General features: G+C 45.6%; 3 protein-coding genes across 3 annotated transcripts; 1 reads left to right on the top strand and 2 right to left on the bottom strand.

The window, feature by feature from the left end:
* Positions 1 to 4,444: 4,444 nt before the first annotated feature.
* Positions 4,445 to 5,286, bottom strand: LOC112548076 (feather keratin 4-like). The gene is made up of 2 exons (XM_025192318.1): positions 5,262 to 5,286; positions 4,445 to 4,965 (listed from the first exon to the last, which is right to left on the bottom strand). The coding sequence occupies exon 2, from the start codon at positions 4,942 to 4,944 to the stop codon at positions 4,606 to 4,608; it is 339 nt and encodes a 112-aa protein (XP_025048103.1). The 5' UTR covers positions 4,945 to 4,965; positions 5,262 to 5,286; the 3' UTR covers positions 4,445 to 4,605.
* Positions 5,287 to 8,736: 3,450 nt separating this feature from the next.
* Positions 8,737 to 10,269, top strand: LOC106722953 (feather keratin 4-like). Its single transcript, XM_014525911.2, has 2 exons — positions 8,737 to 8,781; positions 9,663 to 10,269. Exon 2 carries the CDS (start codon positions 9,684 to 9,686, stop codon positions 10,020 to 10,022), a length of 339 nt encoding a protein of 112 aa, XP_014381397.1. The 5' UTR covers positions 8,737 to 8,781; positions 9,663 to 9,683; the 3' UTR covers positions 10,023 to 10,269.
* A 4,278-nt stretch (positions 10,270 to 14,547) lies between these two features.
* Positions 14,548 to 17,474, bottom strand: LOC102385804 (scale keratin-like). Its single transcript, XM_006036082.1, has 2 exons — positions 17,382 to 17,474; positions 14,548 to 16,179 (listed from the first exon to the last, which is right to left on the bottom strand). The coding sequence occupies exons 1-2, from the start codon at positions 17,430 to 17,432 to the stop codon at positions 15,574 to 15,576; spliced, it is 657 nt and encodes a 218-aa protein (XP_006036144.1). The 5' UTR covers positions 17,433 to 17,474; the 3' UTR covers positions 14,548 to 15,573.
* Positions 17,475 to 17,925: the final 451 nt, after the last annotated feature.

The following is a 17,925-nucleotide window of genomic DNA, read 5'->3' as shown; positions in this document are numbered from 1 at the left end:
TAACCTGGTCATAAAAAGATACTAGATTAGTCAGGCATGATCTGCCTGCTACGAACCCGTGCTGGTTTCCCCTCAGCATAATTTGTCCTGCCGGGCTCTCGCAAATGTGAGCCTTGATAATTTTTTCAAAGATTTTGCCAAGGATGGAGGTGAGACTGACTGGCCTGTAGTTGCCCGGGTCCTCCTTCCTCCCCTTCTTGAAAATGGGGACCACACTGGCCCTTTTCCAGTCCTCCGGGACTTGGTCCGTTCACCACGAGCGTTCAAATATTCCCGCCAGTGGCTCTGCAATGATGTCGGTCAGTGCCTTCAGCACCCTTGGATGGAGCTCATCCGGGCCTGCCGACTTAAAGGCATCCAGTTCTTCCAAGTGACTCTGCACCATCTCAGGGTCTACGCATGGTAGTCTGGCGCCTTGCTGCTGCCTCTCTACAACCCCAGTGAGAGACTTGTCATGCCCCTCACTTAGGAACACTAAGTCAAAGAACTCGTTGAGGAGTTCATCCTTGTCCCCTCTGTCCATCACCAATTGTTTTGCCCATTTAGCAGGGGTCCTATTCCTCCCTGGGCCTTCCTTTTACTCCCTATATATCTAAAAAACAATTTCTTGTTGTCCTTTACTTGGGATGCCATCCTCAGCTCCATGGTAGCATTGACCCGTCTAACTGCCTCCCTACAAGTGCGAGCAGAGGAGGTATATTCGTCTTTGGTGATTTCTGAGGGCATAGTCTGCAAGTATAAAAAGGAAGACTGGTGTTTTCAGTTGTCTGTGAGTTAGAGTTGTTATCTATTCTGGATATGCCTTCCTGTAAAGGCTTATAGTTATGTAATAAGGAATCAAAATCAAGGACCATCTTGGTACCCGAATCTGAATGAGTAAAGGAGTTTGATGTTGATATATATGCTTGTGGACTATTCATATCTAAAGTCTGATTTTTTAACAAATAAGGGTCAAGTTGACTTTGTTTTATAGGTGGTGTTGCAGTAACTGGAGATGCACAGGGTCCTTTTGTTCTAGGAGCCATTTGAAAGGAAAAAAACCCAAAAACAAACTATCCAAGTAATAACACTAAAATCCAATTAACAATAATAACAATAAGATATTTCAACTGACAATAATGAAATAATAAGAATAAGTAATAATAATATTAATAATGTTAGTAATAATAACTAGTAAAAATAAAATTTCATAAAAAACAAAAAAGAAAGAAAGAAAGTAAATAATAGACTTTTAAGAGGCATTTATTCCAGGGAGGGTGACAAATCAGGGCCAGTAAAGAGTATGTACAGGTTGGCCCGAACACCTGGGCCTCACGGACATGGTCCTGGGCTCACGGCCTGCAAGGCCTGCCCGTACACTCTAGATTAAAAAAACCATAGTGAGCCAAAGGACTATTTACATATTTACATTTCTGCCAGCGGGGACACCCATGGGGGGCCTCAGGGCTCGACCCACGTGAAGCATAGTCCAAGGTCTTGGCCCGCTGGACGCATCACCGCAGCTTAAGCAGCCGGGAGTGTTACAGAGCGAGGAGCAGGTGCCCCGCCTCGACTTGGCAGAGCGCCCCCTCGAGGGCCCAGCGTTCCTCGAAGGTGGGCACCGTCCGCCGCAGGACCGCGTGCTCAAACTCAAGCGAGAGGTGGTGTGATGGGGATACTAGCTCAACGCAAGCACCCCATCAACGGGGGGAATTGTTACGTCTCAGCTCTGTATTCTTGGGGAACCCTGGTACAGGATGCAGTCTGTCTGACTCACAAAGGACTCACCCCCCTCCCCTCCTCTACCTAAACGAAACTGATTAAGATGCAGTGAGAGACGCACCTAAGACCCTCACCAGATAAGGGTGACGAGTGAATCAACTGCCCTAGGTCTCATTTACATGAGAGATGGAAAACAGAAAGCCTGAAGCAGAGACTGCAGTGAATTCTGGGACCAGAGAAGCAGGAGAGCGCTGCATGATGGGGAATCTGTGCTTCCAATGTTAATCAACCCATGTTCACACACACCCAGCTCAGCATTTATCAGACCAGTTCTAATCTGGATTTACTAAGGACTTTTCCCCCCCAGACACACACACACAGCTCTAAGTTTAATAGGCATCTCGGGCCGTACATTCCCCGGTCCCACTATGGGAGGCCTATTTAAACTTGATTGACTAAAACTCGGTTGCCGGGTTAGGGAATGCTGAGGCAAGAGACCGAGTCAGAGGGGGTATGGGCAACATTTGAACAATGGTTAAGGGTTCATCACAGCATCCAGCCTGCTGGAGCCCTAATCCCAGGTGTTGTCATATCTTTCCCGAGACGACTGGTGGGAGTCCTCTCCACAAAAGGTTATGAGCACCCCAATAATTGTCTTAAGTCTGTTAAAAGACTATAGTAAGATCTGGAAAAGTCATGCTAAGCTGAGGCTTGTGCACAACAAGTAAAAATCCAAAATCCTGATGCTGCAAGCTATCTATTGTTCCTGAAGAAACCATGAGATATCCCATCAGTATATCTGCCACCCATAGGAATTTCAAGCTGGCTCCCAAGTATTTGGGTTACTCCCTAATCTTAAGTGTTTCCTGATTATCAATCAGTTTCCTGAGATGGTCCAAACCAGATAACCCCTTGTCAATAGAAAAGACAATGATTTACACTACTGAGGGTGCTTCGAAGCAGCTGAACTGAGGGTATAAAAATCTGTAAGTGTGTGTGCTGCTAGAGGGAGAAGAGGAAGAGGAAAAGGAAGGAAAAGAAGTAGAAGCAGGAGGAAAGAAGGAGAAGAAGAAAACCCCTGTGCTGACACCATCCCCTGTCGTTCTTGGGACGCTGGAAGAACAGATCATCTCTCTCTTCAAGGATTGTGCTACGGACTGTGCCTGTCAGCTTTGCAGCCTGAGTACCGTGGACTAGGTGAGATCCCAGCGTTCTCTGTCTTCTTTCTAGGCATAAACTTCTGAACCTGAACTGTATCAGTTAAGCTTGAGCTAAGTTTCCCCAAATACTTAGTGAAACCAGGGTAGTATTGTCATTGTTGGTGTTTGTTTTTCTTTTGCATGTCTATTACTACTAGTACTATTATATATTTCATATGCTTAGCAATAAATAACTTTTATAGTCAAACTGGTAGTAATTGGGTATATTTTTCCTTCTCTGCTTCTCTTTCCTCCCGTGCTCTGCAGCAACGCTTCTTTTACCTATGCTAAAGATCCCTGTGAAGCCCAAATTATTGTGGGGTCTGCTCATCAAGAGGCCAAAGATTGGGACGTGCTGAGTTTGAAACACATAAGGGGATCAGCTTGTACAGGCTGATTGACCCAGTTTGACTCAGACGTGCCCTTATGAACTGAATGCTGGCCCATGAGGGTGTCAGCTGGACACCCAGCCGGATTCAGAGGGATTCTGTTTACCTGTGTGCTTGTGTCTGACTGCATTTTATTGTTGCTCTTATGAACTGATTCTTGGCATATGAGGGTGTCAGCCTGTCCATGCTGATCAGCCCGGCCAGGTCAGGCGTGTCACGTTAATTTGTGTGTGTTTGTGTGTATGACTGATTTGGTGACTGGAGGAACCCAGCCCCATTGAGATTGAGTCCTGCAAGATAGCTCCACTGGGGGTGAGGGCTTGCAGAAGGGAGAGATACAGCTCCGTATAGTAACACAAGCAGCACATTGACAGAATCACCAAGACCCTAGAAACTTTCCCTAATAAATGAGCACACCCCAAAGTAATGGGCAAATTTGGTAACACCTTACAGACCTTTCTTCTCCACCACTCTAGTGCAATGTCAGCTGGAAGAGGTGACAGCGACAATGAGGCTGTACATCCCTATGCAAAGAATCATTCCCAAACAGTGAGACACATGTGAAAATCACTCCTGTAGTGAAGAACCTGCAGGCTGTTATAGGCCAAATAAGGGGCCAGATTCATGTTCTTAATGGTCCTGAGTAGGGCATTAGTTGTACAACATTCTGGTCCCTCTCACAAGGGGATAATTTAATTTGGAGTGATTTTGAATTCAGAAGTGGAGGAGAAAGTGAAACCAGAAGTCTGGATTAGGATGCAGCACAATCTTTATTGGGAACAAGAAATGGAGCTCAGAGCACATACAGAAAATAAAGAATTTGCTTCCAAAGTTTGGAGAAGGGCCAAAATCACTTGCCCACCCCAAAATGGGCAGAATTTCACTATAGGGGCTCTTGTCCTAGTTGCAGCTGCAGACTTTGATGAGCAAGTCCTGTTTTTAGCCCTTTATAAGATTATTTCAGATTCTTCCAGACACTATGAAATTGGAGAAGAACAGTCTACAGAGAGGGACAAAGCAATGTTTCCAATACATTTCTGATGTGGTCGTTTTTAATAACTAGAAACCGACATCATTTCTTTCCGAAAAGGCTGCACATAGGGCAGAATGACTGCACAGTGTTATACATCTAATGCAAATATGGAAACTATTCTGGGTCTCTTTGTTCAAAGGTGTTGAGGACCTACAGCTCTCCCTGGTTTCAGCTGGAACACTGATGCTCAGATCTTCTGAAAGTCATGCTCCTTGATGCATTCATGGTGGCCTTGGTTTCCACTCCCATGCTGTTCCCTGTGCCGTGGGTTTTTCTGCTGGGTCTAACAGGACCCGCAGTTGTCATAGCGGTACTTATTGTACCGCTGGGAATAGTAAGGGGACAGGCATCCTAAGGAGCTCCCGGACCCAACAGAGCCCCTGGAGACAAAGGAGCTGCCAATCTGGAGTGGCTCTGAGGTGCCCACGTAGCTCTCCTGGGGGCAGGAGCTGAGGATGGGTCCTGGGAAGGTGACGACCACTGGGGGTGGGTAGACCACAGCTCTGGAGTCACCGCAGGACGTGACGCAGGGCTCGTTCCAGGCATTGGCGTATGGCTGAGGGCAGGTCACCTCACAGGGGTTGTAGCAGCGGGAGCTGAGCAGCTGGTGGTTGAAGGACATCTTCCTGCAATGGAGCTGCACCTGAAACACCCAAGGTCAAGTGGCGTTAATATAAGGATCAAAGAGACAGCAGAAAAGTACATCTAAAGCACATATAGGATGATGTTTGAAATCTAGGGTGTCTCAAGTCTAACAAGGGGAGCCTGTGTCTAAAAAAGGTTTAGATCCACTCTTCTAAAGCCTGTCTTCACAAATGCTCACAACCAAACCCTGGCTTCCTGGCAACAGTACAGGGACTCACAAAGTATCTGAGAGTTTAAGCTCAATGAGAGAGAGATTTTAGCAGATAAAAAATAACAGAGAGAAGTGAGACTTACTCAGTTCACCAAGGAGGAGAATTCCAGAGAAGTGCATGGAGCAGTGCTGGTGGTGAGCACTTTTATACAGTTCATTAGCCTGTTTGGATCACAGGGCATGTGGCCATTATTGGTTGCAAAATAATATTTCCCGGCCATGTCATACCTCCACAGGTGCTTTGCATACTGGTTCCAATTATCAGGCAATGTCTCAGTTCAGAATGGCATGACACACAGGGAGCAGCTTGCAGGTGTCCTTGAAGTCTAAAGATCTGGACCAAATTAATCCCTGGTATCATTCCTCTGACTTCACTGGTGTTCAAAAAGAAATAGATATATAAATAAAGTAACATGTATGTGTGTGTGTGTGTGTTTGTGTGTGTGTGTGTGTGTGTGTGCGTGTGTGTGTGCGTGCACATTAAAAAGGAACTAAAAAAGAGGGTGTGGATTTCCATTTTGACATGCGAGGGCATGTCCAAGATAGATCACTTACTCAGAATAGTCAGGTTGATACTTGCACACCATTATCCTATAGCTGATGGATGGGAACATACACTCATTCCTCTATGTTTTATCAGGGCAATTCTAGGCAGCTGTGTTATGGAAAACAGGCAAGAAAATAGCAGAAAAGAGTAAAGAACATATTAGACATCACAGTTCAGCACAAGGCGCTCAGCTCCAGACAGCTTCTTGGAGACAACAGCTGGTTGGGTGGCTAAAGCACGGGACTGGACACAGGAAGCTCCTGTTCACTTTTGGCCCCTACCACAGCTTATCCTGGGACATCTCATGGGGGCAGCTTCTTACAAGAGCTCATTACTGAATGGATCTTCGTTTATTGATAGTTTTTGAAACCCCCTGCATCAGCCTGTCTTGTGTACAACACAGATAGCAATTCTTCCTCCCACTGCTGGATACACCTTCATGTTTAGTTCAGGTTGGTCCCATAGGATAGAGCTGGTTTGTTGTTCTGCATCTCTACAGTGCCCAGACCACCAAGCACAGATGTAAGTCACACTATCTAATGATTAATAATGCCACCAACAAAACAGTGCTCATGTTCCTTAGTCAATTCTTCCCTTGAATCAGCGAGTGATGTTACAGAAATACCTCAGCACATGTCTCAATTATCCTTTTATAAGTCAGACTTACTGACTACCCATAATGATTACCTAGTTCACACGCATTTCGTAAAAAGTAATGGCAATGAAAAGGGAAGCTACTTTTTACCTCTTAGAGGGAGAAGTTATAATCTTTACTGGGCTATAAAACTCAATAGCAAGATCCATGATCCTGAATGAGCTGACAAGCATTGGCTTGGAGAAGCGCTGAGTGCTGCCAAGTGGTGCTGTAGGCACTGGGAGCTGGGATTGTATTTGGCAAAGAGAGAAACAGGCCCTATAGGTCTTCCCCATGTTTTGCTTCATTTCAGGGTGTCGATTCTGACTTCTGAAGGTTTCACAACCCTGGGCGCACGAGTCTGTCAAGCAATGCTTGGTTGGAACAGGAGCTGAATCATTGACACCAGGAAGGCACCAAACTGGACCAGCAGCTCTGGCACCAGTAAAGCCAGAGTGAATCCCCATGAATCACGGACAACACATCACAGCAGCCTCAGAAATGCAAATGGTCTGCCCCAGGTAATTTTGCTGGGCAGGTCCAGAGGGGCCAAAGGGGAACACCCAACTACACAAATACAGCAGTAACACTTGTCCATGCTGTCATCTCGGGATGTTTCATTTTTCCACGAAACACTTAGAATATCTGATTTTATGAAAAACATTTCATCAGGTGCGTGTGTGGCACCCTGTGAATGCCAGGAGAGATGTGGTGTAGGGGGGTCCAGAGGAATTTGGAAAGGATTGCTAGGATACAAGGAAGTGCACGTATAGACTTTTACCTGCAGGTATCTCTACTGGGATATCTGCCTCTGGGGAAGGCAGTGATGGCACCGCTCCCCCCTGCAAGTCTTTCCTAGATCCGTAATGCTGCGTAGCTTGATGGGTGAGCTGAAGGTGTGCTGAGGACACTGTTTTGGTCTGTGGACATTGCCTATTACCATATATCTAGTGGCACCACTCAAGCTGGGATGCAGTGGGATACAGGAGATCATACCTCCAATCCCCATCAATTGATTTATTGCTTCTGACAGGCACTAATGGCAGCACCTAGGTGCCTACTTGGCAGATAACTGAGCTACAGATTTAAGTCTAAATCTATAAATCGTGCAATAAATCAAGAAAAGAATTATCTATCTATCTATCTATCTATCTATCTATCTATCTATCTATCTATCAGCCTTAATCTGCATGTTTGTCTGTCCATAACGCTTTATTCACGCTCTGACTGGTTGTCTTAGCAGCCAATCAGAGTACTCCAAGATCATTTGGCCAGGAGGTGGTGGCAGCAGCGCGGCACCATGACAGCAGGACAGAGGGGATGGACCAGGGGGTGGCGGTGGCGATACAGGGTGCTGGCCAAGGGGGATGGAGGGGATAGCAGGGCAAGCTTTCCTCCAATCCCCCTGCTATTGGGAGGCAGTGGTGGTGGTGCAGGATGCTGGGTGGCAGTGCTCTGTCCCCACCCATCATTTCAAAGAGGCGTGGGGCAAGTGGGCCCGGCCCTGGTCCCAAAGCGGTGGGTGGGGAGGGGGTGCAGCATGTCCAGCCCCAAAGCAGTAGGGTTGGGAGGGGTGACCTGGACATGGGCCTCTGTCCCTGCCTGCCCTCTGTCCCCCCCTTCATTCTTGACAGGCAATTTGCTAGTATTTCAATATCTCTCTAGGAAAAAATAATAAAATTTCCCTGGCGACATTTTCTCCAACTGCAAGCTCTCGTGTCAACACGGGGAAAAAGGGAACACGGTGGAAAGAACCACAGGAAGGATCGAGGGGCTCAGAAACTAATGCTTAGCAGCTGTCGCACTCAGGAAAGCTATGAAGCAGGAATAGGGACCCTAACTCTTTCTTCCTGAGAGATTTGGCAGCAAGTTTGTTCTTACCTGCAATAACATGGGGTCTAATACAGCAAGGATTTATAGTGGCACTGAACTCAAATGAGGTGAGGAAACTCACGTAACCTCAAAGTGCAACACACCTGCGTACAACAAAGGGACACGAGTCTTTGGAGGAAGAGAGGCCTAGACTTCTCCTTAATGATGCGACTATTCTGTGTTGAATCAGTTTTTAAAATAATTAACCAAGAATTCGACTCCTTGCTACTGTAACACTGATGAAGGCAGGGGAATGATACTGGGGATGAACTGGCCAGAACAGGTTTCAGTTGAAAGCCTCCTACTGACTTTGTCATATTCATGCCACATCCCTTGTGTCTGCAAATTGCTCAGTAATCAAAACAGCATGCAAAACTCACCCCAGCTTGCGGAGTGACACATGCAGGACATTTTTTCTCATCTGATGAAAGGCCCACACACATAAAGGATGTCTCAGTGGCTCCAGGCAGTCCAAGGAAACATATAAAAGCACTTGCAGCTCAGAGCTCTTCTAATCACTCTCCGGCATTTCTCTTCCTGGCTGAACCAAGTAAGTCTTCTTTAAATCTCTATTATTCAACTTTGTAAAATGTTGCTGTAGAAGCTTCAAAACTGAGCTTTGCATTGATACTTTGGGACTTGTTCTGTTGTTGAACACAGACTGTTTTCATAGGAGATCATTTTAGCCATTTTCACCCCCAGGCATTGATGGGAGCAGGTTGTAGAAGTTAAGGGTTGGATTTCCAGATCTACCTGTGGGTTTAGGATTGTTAGGTCCTATTAAAATGAACTGGACATAGATAATGCAAAATATTGAAAGCTTCCACATATGTACCAAAGCCTTCTCCTAAAAAAAACAACCTTATCTCAAATACAATTGGATATCATAAAGGAAAGCTATAGAGCTCATTTCTGAGCTGACTTGAGGAAAGCATCTTCATCTCCACCGGATGGGGAGGGCTTCAATTATTTCACATATAGAGATCATGTGCATCAAAACTGACTTCTGCTTTTGGCTTATTAAAGGTGAGTTCACAGAGTGCCTATTCTCCACATTGCTTTTCAGCAACACTGAAACTCCTGGGACTTCCTCAGTTTTGGTTCTGGCTCTTTCTCGAAGTCCCCAAGTGACCCTGAGCCAGTCACTGCCTGTCTGTGTCTTAGCAACTCCATTCTCTAGAAGCACATGCACCGGTGCTTGTTCTCAGGAGAGGGGCTGCATGGGGCAGCAGAGTGGGAAGCAGGTTCATCACTATTAGGTGGCCTTGACATCCTTTTTTAAAGCGATCAAAGAAAGAGTGAGTGGAATTTGAAAAGAAATGCCTGCGATGGAAAACTGTCTCTTCCTGTCCATCTAGACTTCCATGCGAGACCCTTTGAGGCTCTCACTGCACCCTCTCTTGAGCATTACACTTACCTTGTCTTTTCTAGGTGCAGCTCCATTTCAGAAAGATGTCCTTCAACCGCCAGCTGCTCAGCTCCCGCTGCTACAACCCCTGTGAGGTGACCTGCCCTCAGCCATACGCCAATGCCTGGAACGAGCCCTGCGTCACGTCCTGTGGTGACTCCAGAGCCGTGGTCTACCCACCCCCAGTGGTCGTCACCTTCCCAGGACCCATCCTCAGCTCCTGCCCCCAGGAGAGCTACGTGGGCACCGCGGAGCCTCTCCAGATCGGCAGCTCCTTTGTCTCCAGGGGCTCTGTTGGGTCCGGGAGCTCCTTAGGATGTCTGTCCCCTTACTATTCCCAGCGGTACAATAAGTACCGCTATGGCAACTGCGGGTCCTGTTAAACCCAGCAGGAAAACCCACAGCACAGGGAACTACACGGACTGGAAATCAAGACCACCATGAATGCATCGAGGGGCATGGCTTTTGGAAAATCTGAGCACCAATGGTCCAGCTGAAATCAGGGTGCTCTGAGCTCTCTGCAGCTCGGAGAGTTTTGGAGCAGATGTTGGCTAAAGCCCTTCCCAAAACTTTCTCTGCATGATTATGTCCTGTTACCGCCACCTCTTATTCCCATTAAAGATTGTGCTGCATGGCAAACTCAGCCTCCTGGCCTTCTTTTCCCTTTGGTACTTGAAACCCTCATACTGCCGTTTCCCCTCTTTTGTCCGTGCGCTACGAGTTCTCTCTATCGAGTAATCAGGAGCTCTTCTGTCGTAGCGCATTTCCAAGGAGTTTGGTGCTGGGAGCAGGTAGGGCTCAGGTTGTGGCTAGCGTTCTGTGGCAGAAAATTTCTCCAGTCTTGATTTCCTGTGTTGTAGCAGTCCATGCAATACCACCCGCAGCATCCTGGGAGACTACAGTATCGTCCAAGTGGTGGACAAGTATAGGAAGCATGGCTGGTTATGCAAGACCACCTATCTCACCCTCAGCCACCTGAGGAGGGGGATAGATGGTGCAGAGAAGGGAAGTTCTTGTAACAACTGGAAGCAGGAGCAGGAGGAGGAGAAATTAAATCCCCCAAGCTCCCCTCTCCATATTGCAGGCATCAGCCCCTATTTGCAGATGAACCATCTAATGTACAGGGCAGCTGTAGGTTACTACACAGCTGGGGCATCTTTCTGAGATGGTGGTAAACCTCTGTGCTCAGACCAGGAATAAAGTGAGGGCAGGGTCACATTAGGATGAAGGAAAAGGTCCAGATATTCTGCTAATGAGAGCTGCTGAGGAGATTGGGGAGCTCAGTGGGTACCTGGGTATCAGTGCAAAAGGGAATTTGGATTTTGGCCCTTATGTCTCTGCTTCCATGTCCTCCTGGTTTCATTTCTCCATTCACCCCAAATCCCCCTCTAACTCTAATCTTCTTTATTCTGACCCCACCCGATCTCCCCATTTCTCTAGGTCCTGCCCATGACACTCACTTCATCAACAAAGTTTTCATGGATGCCTTTCCTGCAGGTCACTGCTGTTGTTCGTGACTATGCTGCCCCCAGCCCTTCCACTCTCCCTCCCTCCTGCTGTTGTTTGAGGTTAGCCTTTTTTCCTAGGGTTTTGTAAATCAGAAAAAATATTTTTATCTACTAGCCAATGAAACCCCTAACTTCCTTCATTTTACTGTTCTGTTACACCTACATGAATTGGGCAACTTTTCCTGATTTGTAGAAGGAATAATGGCGACACAGATGATCACTCATTTTCCAAATAGCCTTGGGTATTTTAGTGAAACAGCTGGAAGGAGATCCCGGGCACGCCTAGTTCTCATTAGGGTTATTATCTGCAATTACTATTCCATAATTGCTTATCTTCCACAACGGAGATTGGCTTTCCGTTTTGCCAGACGCTGTGCAAACATGAAATCAGACTGTCTGTGCCCTGAAGAACTGTGACACCAAATAAACAGGTCTGACCGATAGTGGGAGGAAGAGAAGCTTATAGGATTATGGGTAGGCTACTGATACCCCAGTGCATAGCTGGTATCAACGTCACCTGCCTGAGCTTGGCAAGGCTTTGGGGACCAGCTTTGCAGATGACCTTTAGGACTCAGGAAGTATTTGTACACTTCCAATTCAATCCTTTAACCACAAAACTGCTCATTTTCTCCACATTCCTCTTCCTGGCTCATTTCTCTCTGCTGAATCGAATTTTTTTTTGTATGCTTGTTTTTTTCCCCCACTTTCTTTTCCATACTCGAGTTTCTCAGAACTGTTCCTATAAAACCCATGGAAGGATGAAGATTCAGGAACAGGGATGGGTCACATGCACTGGCTCCAGTAAATAAATAGTGAGCATTTTGTTACGGACCTCTGGCGCTTCATGCTGGTTTAGAAAATTATAACACAGAGCAGGGCAGGGACAAGGTTGTTAACACATGTTTTCCTCGTTCAGAATGCATCAGAGCATGTCAGCTGCTTCTGTACATTGATGGTATCTGTTGATGCATTAATCCTTTGGGAACTTTCAATTGTCTCCCTTGGGGCGGTACACTCACTCATTGCCTTGGATCCACAATAACATATGTGAACTGGGGCTGTGGATACCTGTTTATCAGCTGTATACTTATAAAGTAGGAGTTAGAATTGTAGAATCATAGAAGATTAGGGTTGGACGGGACCTCAAGAGGTCATTTAGTCCAACCCCCTGCTCAAAGCAGGACCAGCCCCAACTACATCATCCCAGACACAGCTTTATCTAGCCAGGTTTTGAAAACCCCCAAGGATGGGGCTTAATTAATTAATTAATTAATGCATTGCATCAGAGCAATGATCATTTCTGCCCTGTGTCACTTTGATAGCATCCAGTTCCAGGTATTTCACGGGGAAAGTTTGGGCACACTAATGTGGTACGTTTTTTAAATAAACTACCCTGAATTTCCTCCTCGCCCCCCTGTTTTAGACCTCGGGAAGGAGAATTTATATCTGACCTTTCCAAACTGGGGCTTTCATTTCTCTATATGAATTATATCGGAAATGACACTAGAGTTGCACTTAGGGACTTGCATCCAGATGCTGATTTCTCTCCTTTTAAATGATTAGTAGGATCAGATTATCAACTAGTGTAAATTGCTGTGGCTTTGATAAATTCACTACCTTCCCTTGTTGCCTACACGTCACATCCTGGGGCTCACTGCAACAGCAGGACTGGTTTGAAAGTCAGTGAGCATCCAGCACCATGTGATGACAATCCAGAACTGTATGACCTGCCGTATGAGCATGAAGATATCCAAAATCACATTGCCTACTGCTTTCTCCAAAGAGGCAGAATTAAAGTTGGATGGCAGAATGGTGCAGAGGATGATAAATGTTAGATATTCCCTGATTTAACCTTTCTGCCATGTGCTCAAGGCAATACCAAGGGCTAGACTCTGTGTCTCTTGCTGTCTTACTAGACAAATAACCCAATCTCCAGGTTGTGTCCCCACCTAGAACGGTGCGCTTGCTTTTGCTCTGGGTAATATAATAAAAATCCCTCAATCACTTTTGGCAGATGGCAGCTTTTCTTTTCCAGCACTCAAATCCTTTGGGAACCAAGAATCCAGGAGTCTTTATTTGGGGCCAGAGAAAACATGCTTGGAAATAATGCAAAAGAGACTGGAATCGGCTCTTCCCAATCTCAGGCTACGTAGCAATGGCCCCAGCATTGCAGGGTATGATATTAGCTGTCAGTGTTGGGTCAGCATGATTCTCTAGTGATACAAGCATAGCCAAACCACTGCAATTTTCACCCTGTTTCATTCAGGGTCACCGACCAATTTAGGGTTGTACAGATGTGACAGATCACAACAGGTGATGTTCACTCCCGGGAGCCAGCTCCCTCTTTCCCTTTTCAAGTGGTTTAAAGTGCTTTGTCCATGCACTTATCACTCCCTCTTGCCCTGGAAATTGCATCCCCTGGTCCAGTCAACCTCACTATGAGCAAGCTCATCCATGCACAGCTCTCTGCTTGACTTAGTCTATATTGTGCAACTCTATCGTGCTTCCTGCCTGATCTCAGATGAACACGGCTCGCCACCGCTCTCTGCTCAAATTCTGACAAACAGCTCCACCAGGTGCTACTTTGTTGAGCAGCTCCTAGTTGCAAATCAGTGATTCAGCTTGGCTTTGGCAGATGAGTCAAGCTCATGCATGGTTAATGCTCTGCTCTGCTGTTACTGCTGCTTATCTTCAAATTTTCCTCCCATGCCTTTCCCCCTACGTAGGGCACAGGATATTCAGCCGGGGAAGCTCAGAGCAAACAAAATCCTGTTTGTTGGAACAGAGCTCCTGATCCTAGGAAAGCGAGTCTTCTCCTCCAGACATGAGCCTCACATTAGCTATTTAGAGTTAATGTTTCCCACCCTCTGCATTTGGAAGGGTCTAATAACAAGTCTGGGAAACTTGAACTGCATAATCAGGAAGGGCTTGGCAGCAGGTGTCTTTTAGTGGTGCAAATCTGGTTCTTATTATAATTTAAATCGTATAATTTAAATAGTAAATCCCAACTATGGGGATTGAGTAGGAAGATTAGTGCTGGCTGCCTGCTCACAAGGGAGTTTTGTCCAGAGTTTGTTAAAAAGTAAGGAAAGTGTACGGACTTCCCACTGAGGGAAGAGCTAAGATGTAACCCATGCTAACCACATGCATGCCCCAGACTGAGCAGTCATCTTCCTACTCAATAGCATCACCACTGAAAAGTAGCTAACACAGGCCTCTTAGAGGGCCTCCATAGTGCTATCAACCCATAGAAGGCACCAGAGTCCCCTTTCATTAAAGGGCTTGAGTAGCACTTGGGTAAGGCACAACCCACATGCTTGGCCTTGGCCAAGGGAATTATTTCCCACAGAGAGGCTTCTCATTTAGCTGTTGCGTAGAAGGGAAAACCAGAAGACTGATATTACATTGCAGCATAATTTTTAATGCGAACAAGAAGTGGAGTCTACAGTTTTAGAGCACAGTAATACAAAAATAAAGAATATTTCCAGAGCTTCAAAGACTAAAGGCAACACATTTCTCACAAGACATTCTGCTTTCTTTGTTGCAGTTCTTTGCAGAGTTTGATCATCGCATCCCTTCCCTGCCCCTTAACAAAGTACTTATTTAATCCCAGATGGTTTTTCAATAGGCCAAATCATAGCAGAGAAAGCAAGTACTAAGCAGCTTCTCCATTATACATGTTCTTCAGCAATGCTGCCACAAGCTGCTGGTACATATTCCTAGAAACACTGGAACAAAAGTGGACTTAGTCTCATAAACAGTAAAGCCCCGTTAAACTACACTGGCAACGCAGAGGGCAATGATTAGCGTAGTTGAAATTCTGACCCATTTAATTTATAACGGGAAAAGTATATAGCTGGAAAAAATAAGCAGAAGTTGTCATGGATCTAAACTGTGACATGCAAAATATATTTAAAGGTAGAGCTGGGCAAAATTTAGCTGAAAATTAATTTTGCTAAAATATACAGGGAATGCAAAACTGTTGCTTTGGGTTGAATTCAGCGAATCATTTTGGCTGTAAAACAAATGCTAAAGGGCTTTGATGTTTTTAAAGGAAGAATTTCATTTCAGAACCACCAAAACATTAGAGCGTTCATTATTTGTCTAATGAAGTTGCTTGACTTTTTGCTTTGATTTTGTTGGTTTTTTGTGTGTTTTTGGTGCTCCTATTTAAAAAGTGACCAAAATTAAAAGACTGAAAACACTTAAGCAAAATTTAGCAACCCTAAACTATCCAATATTTGCCCAGCTCTATTTTAGGGCCTGTTTTTTTCAGAGGTGCTTGGCATTTACTGCTCCTCTGACTTCAGTAGGAACAGGGGATGCTCAGCACTTCTAAAAGCCAGGCCCCACCGTTTGTTCATGAATCTGTGCCTTGTTTTCCGTTTCCTGATTATTCTCTGTGCCATGGATGTTCTTGCTGGGTTTAAAATGTTCCACAGCTTCCATAGCGGTACTTACTGTACCGGCGGGAATAGTAAGGCGATGAATATCCACCACCATATGATGACAATCCAGAACCGTATGACCCACCGTATGAGCCGTAACCACAGATAGGGCCCCCCAAACCACAGAAAGGGCCTTCATAACCCAGAGACCCTCCAGAACCAAGATAGCTTCCATAACCCAGAGATCCCCCTCCATAACCCAGAGATCCCCCTCCATATCCCAGAGACCCCCCTCCATAACCCAGGGACCCCCCTCCATAACCCAGATAGCCTCTAGAGCCCAGATTGCCTCTGTAACCAAATCCAGCACCAAAGGAGCTCCCAGAACCAAATGAGCCGCCATTGACTTCTGGTAAAGAGGTTCCCACGTAGCTCTCTTGAGGGCAGGAGGCGAGGATGGGTCCTGGAAAGGTGACAACAACTGGGGGTGGGTGGACCACAGCTCTGGAGTCACCGCAGGATTTCACACAGGGCTCGTTCCAGGCATCAGCATATGGCCGCGGGCACACCACATCACATGAGGGACGGGGCGGGTAACAGCACAGGGCCCCGGTTGAAGTCATCGTGCTGCAATGGAGATAAGCCTAAAAGAAACCAAAGGAAGAAGAGGAACCGTGAGAGCAGAGAAGTGCTGGAACATCCTCCAGTAGAAACGGCAGTGCAAAAACTGAACCCAGTTAAGGGTGAAACTCAGTCATTTTTTGTGTTCATTTAGTCCTATGTGCATAACTGGGAAGCTCAAAGCTAAGCATGACAGTAGGGTAACGTTCTCAGGGACGTTGATGGAGATATTGCTCTCTTTGGACAGACAGAAAGAACAATAATAGACTGCCCATTAAACACACCCCACCTTATTCCTCCTTTTTGTGTCTTGAAACATAGATAAAATTGTCCAGAGCACTTACATGGAAACTTAGCATTGTAGAAGTCTCTGCACTAACAAATATAGTGTAAAAATAGGCAACTGTTGTCCTTGGTTCATACAAAGGGCAGCTGAAGCAGAGAAAGGAAGGCCCATACTTGGTCACTTCAGGAGCCAGTGGAAGAGCTTGGATTGAACCTTTCACTCGTGTTAGGTTTACTGGCTATACACTGAATTACTGTATCACTAAGAACCCCTGAATAAGAACAGGTCCCCATTGCATTGGTTATATGACAAACCCAAATTGGGGCTTTGATCTAGACTCTGCCAAAAGTTTACAGCCTGGATTAGTGGTGGTGCAATGTTAGCAATAGCAATCCCTTCCTTAGAGTCTCTCCTGGTCAAAGAAATGCCTAGATTCCCTGCGGTTGGAATGGTTTCCAGTGACAGCTGCCAGGCTACACTGACTGAAACCAGCTGAAGATATGTGTCTGACAGTGGTATCATATGAATAAAGAACAGAAAAGCAGTGGTTTGTATGAAAGCCAATTTCCATCATTGCATGCATGAAATCTCCCAGCTGGTGCAAAGCAGCATTGAAGTCTTCTCTGTCCAAATCAGTTGAGGATTTGGACACTCTACATATTCTGAAAATAGCTTCAAAGAATAGTCTCCTGCATCAAAGTACTTTTAAGGTGAGACTCTTCAAAGCTAGCCAAGGAATCTGAACATCCTATGCCCAGTTAAGAATAACTCTTACATGACTTTGGAAGTCCAAATCTTAACTTTGAAAGCCTCCTACTGCAACAGACTCATTGCAGAAGGATTCTTAATAACGAGAACAGTATTTGTATAGGATGAGGAAAAAAACTCCCCCTGGAGTGACAGTTCAGCAGTTATAAAGAGGAGTCAAATGGATCTTACCCAGTTCTCTAGGAAGGCGAAGTCAAGAGAAGAGAAGTAGTTGAAGAGCATTCAGTTGCTCGCTCTTTTATACAGTTCCCCAAACTGCCTGAGGGATTCAAGGCATCTTTGTAAATGATTATTTTATTTTGTTACAAAACAGACTTTGCTGCAGGTGCTATTCCTTCCATTGGTGTAAGCCTTTTTTGCTCATTGTGATTGCTAGATAATTCTGAGCCCTGCAGACAACATATGCACGTATAACCCTGCACTTTCCTTTCATCTCAAATCCATATTAATAATTTGCATTGTTTGGGTGACTTTGGAGGAGTTGCAATGGGAATGAAACCACCTTCATCATCAGTTCTTTGAATAATTTGATTGAACAAAAGCTCATAGTCAGGTTTCATAGCACTAATTTTATTTTAGCACTTTAAATGCAGACCTGTATCTAATGGGGGAAATGGGAAATCTACCCTGGTAACATCTATGCTGGTAGGAAGCTTTTTCATACTTCATATCCTCAGCCTGAACTATGCAGGGTGGGCTGGTAGAAACCTAGAAG

This window comes from Alligator sinensis, unplaced genomic scaffold (assembly GCF_000455745.1).
Source record: "Alligator sinensis unplaced genomic scaffold, ASM45574v1 scaffold771_1, whole genome shotgun sequence".
Lineage (NCBI taxonomy): Eukaryota > Metazoa > Chordata > Crocodylia > Alligatoridae > Alligator > Alligator sinensis.
This window is presented reverse-complemented; position numbering and strand designations above follow the sequence as displayed.

What these genes read in the sequence shown, in the direction of transcription:
- LOC112548076 (XM_025192318.1), bottom strand. Translation starts at nt 4,944, where the DNA reads ATGTCCTTCAACCACCAGCTGCTCAGCTCCCGCTGCTACAACCCCTGT.
- LOC106722953 (XM_014525911.2), top strand. Translation starts at nt 9,684, where the DNA reads ATGTCCTTCAACCGCCAGCTGCTCAGCTCCCGCTGCTACAACCCCTGT.
- LOC102385804 (XM_006036082.1), bottom strand. Translation starts at nt 17,432, where the DNA reads ATGCTCTTCAACTACTTCTCTTCTCTTGACTTCGCCTTCCTAGAGAAC. An exon ending in TCGCCTTCCTAGAGAACTGG is followed by an intron (nt 16,180 to 17,381) that starts GTAAGATCCATT and finishes GGTTTCTTTTAG; the next exon opens with GCTTATCTCCATTGCAGCAC.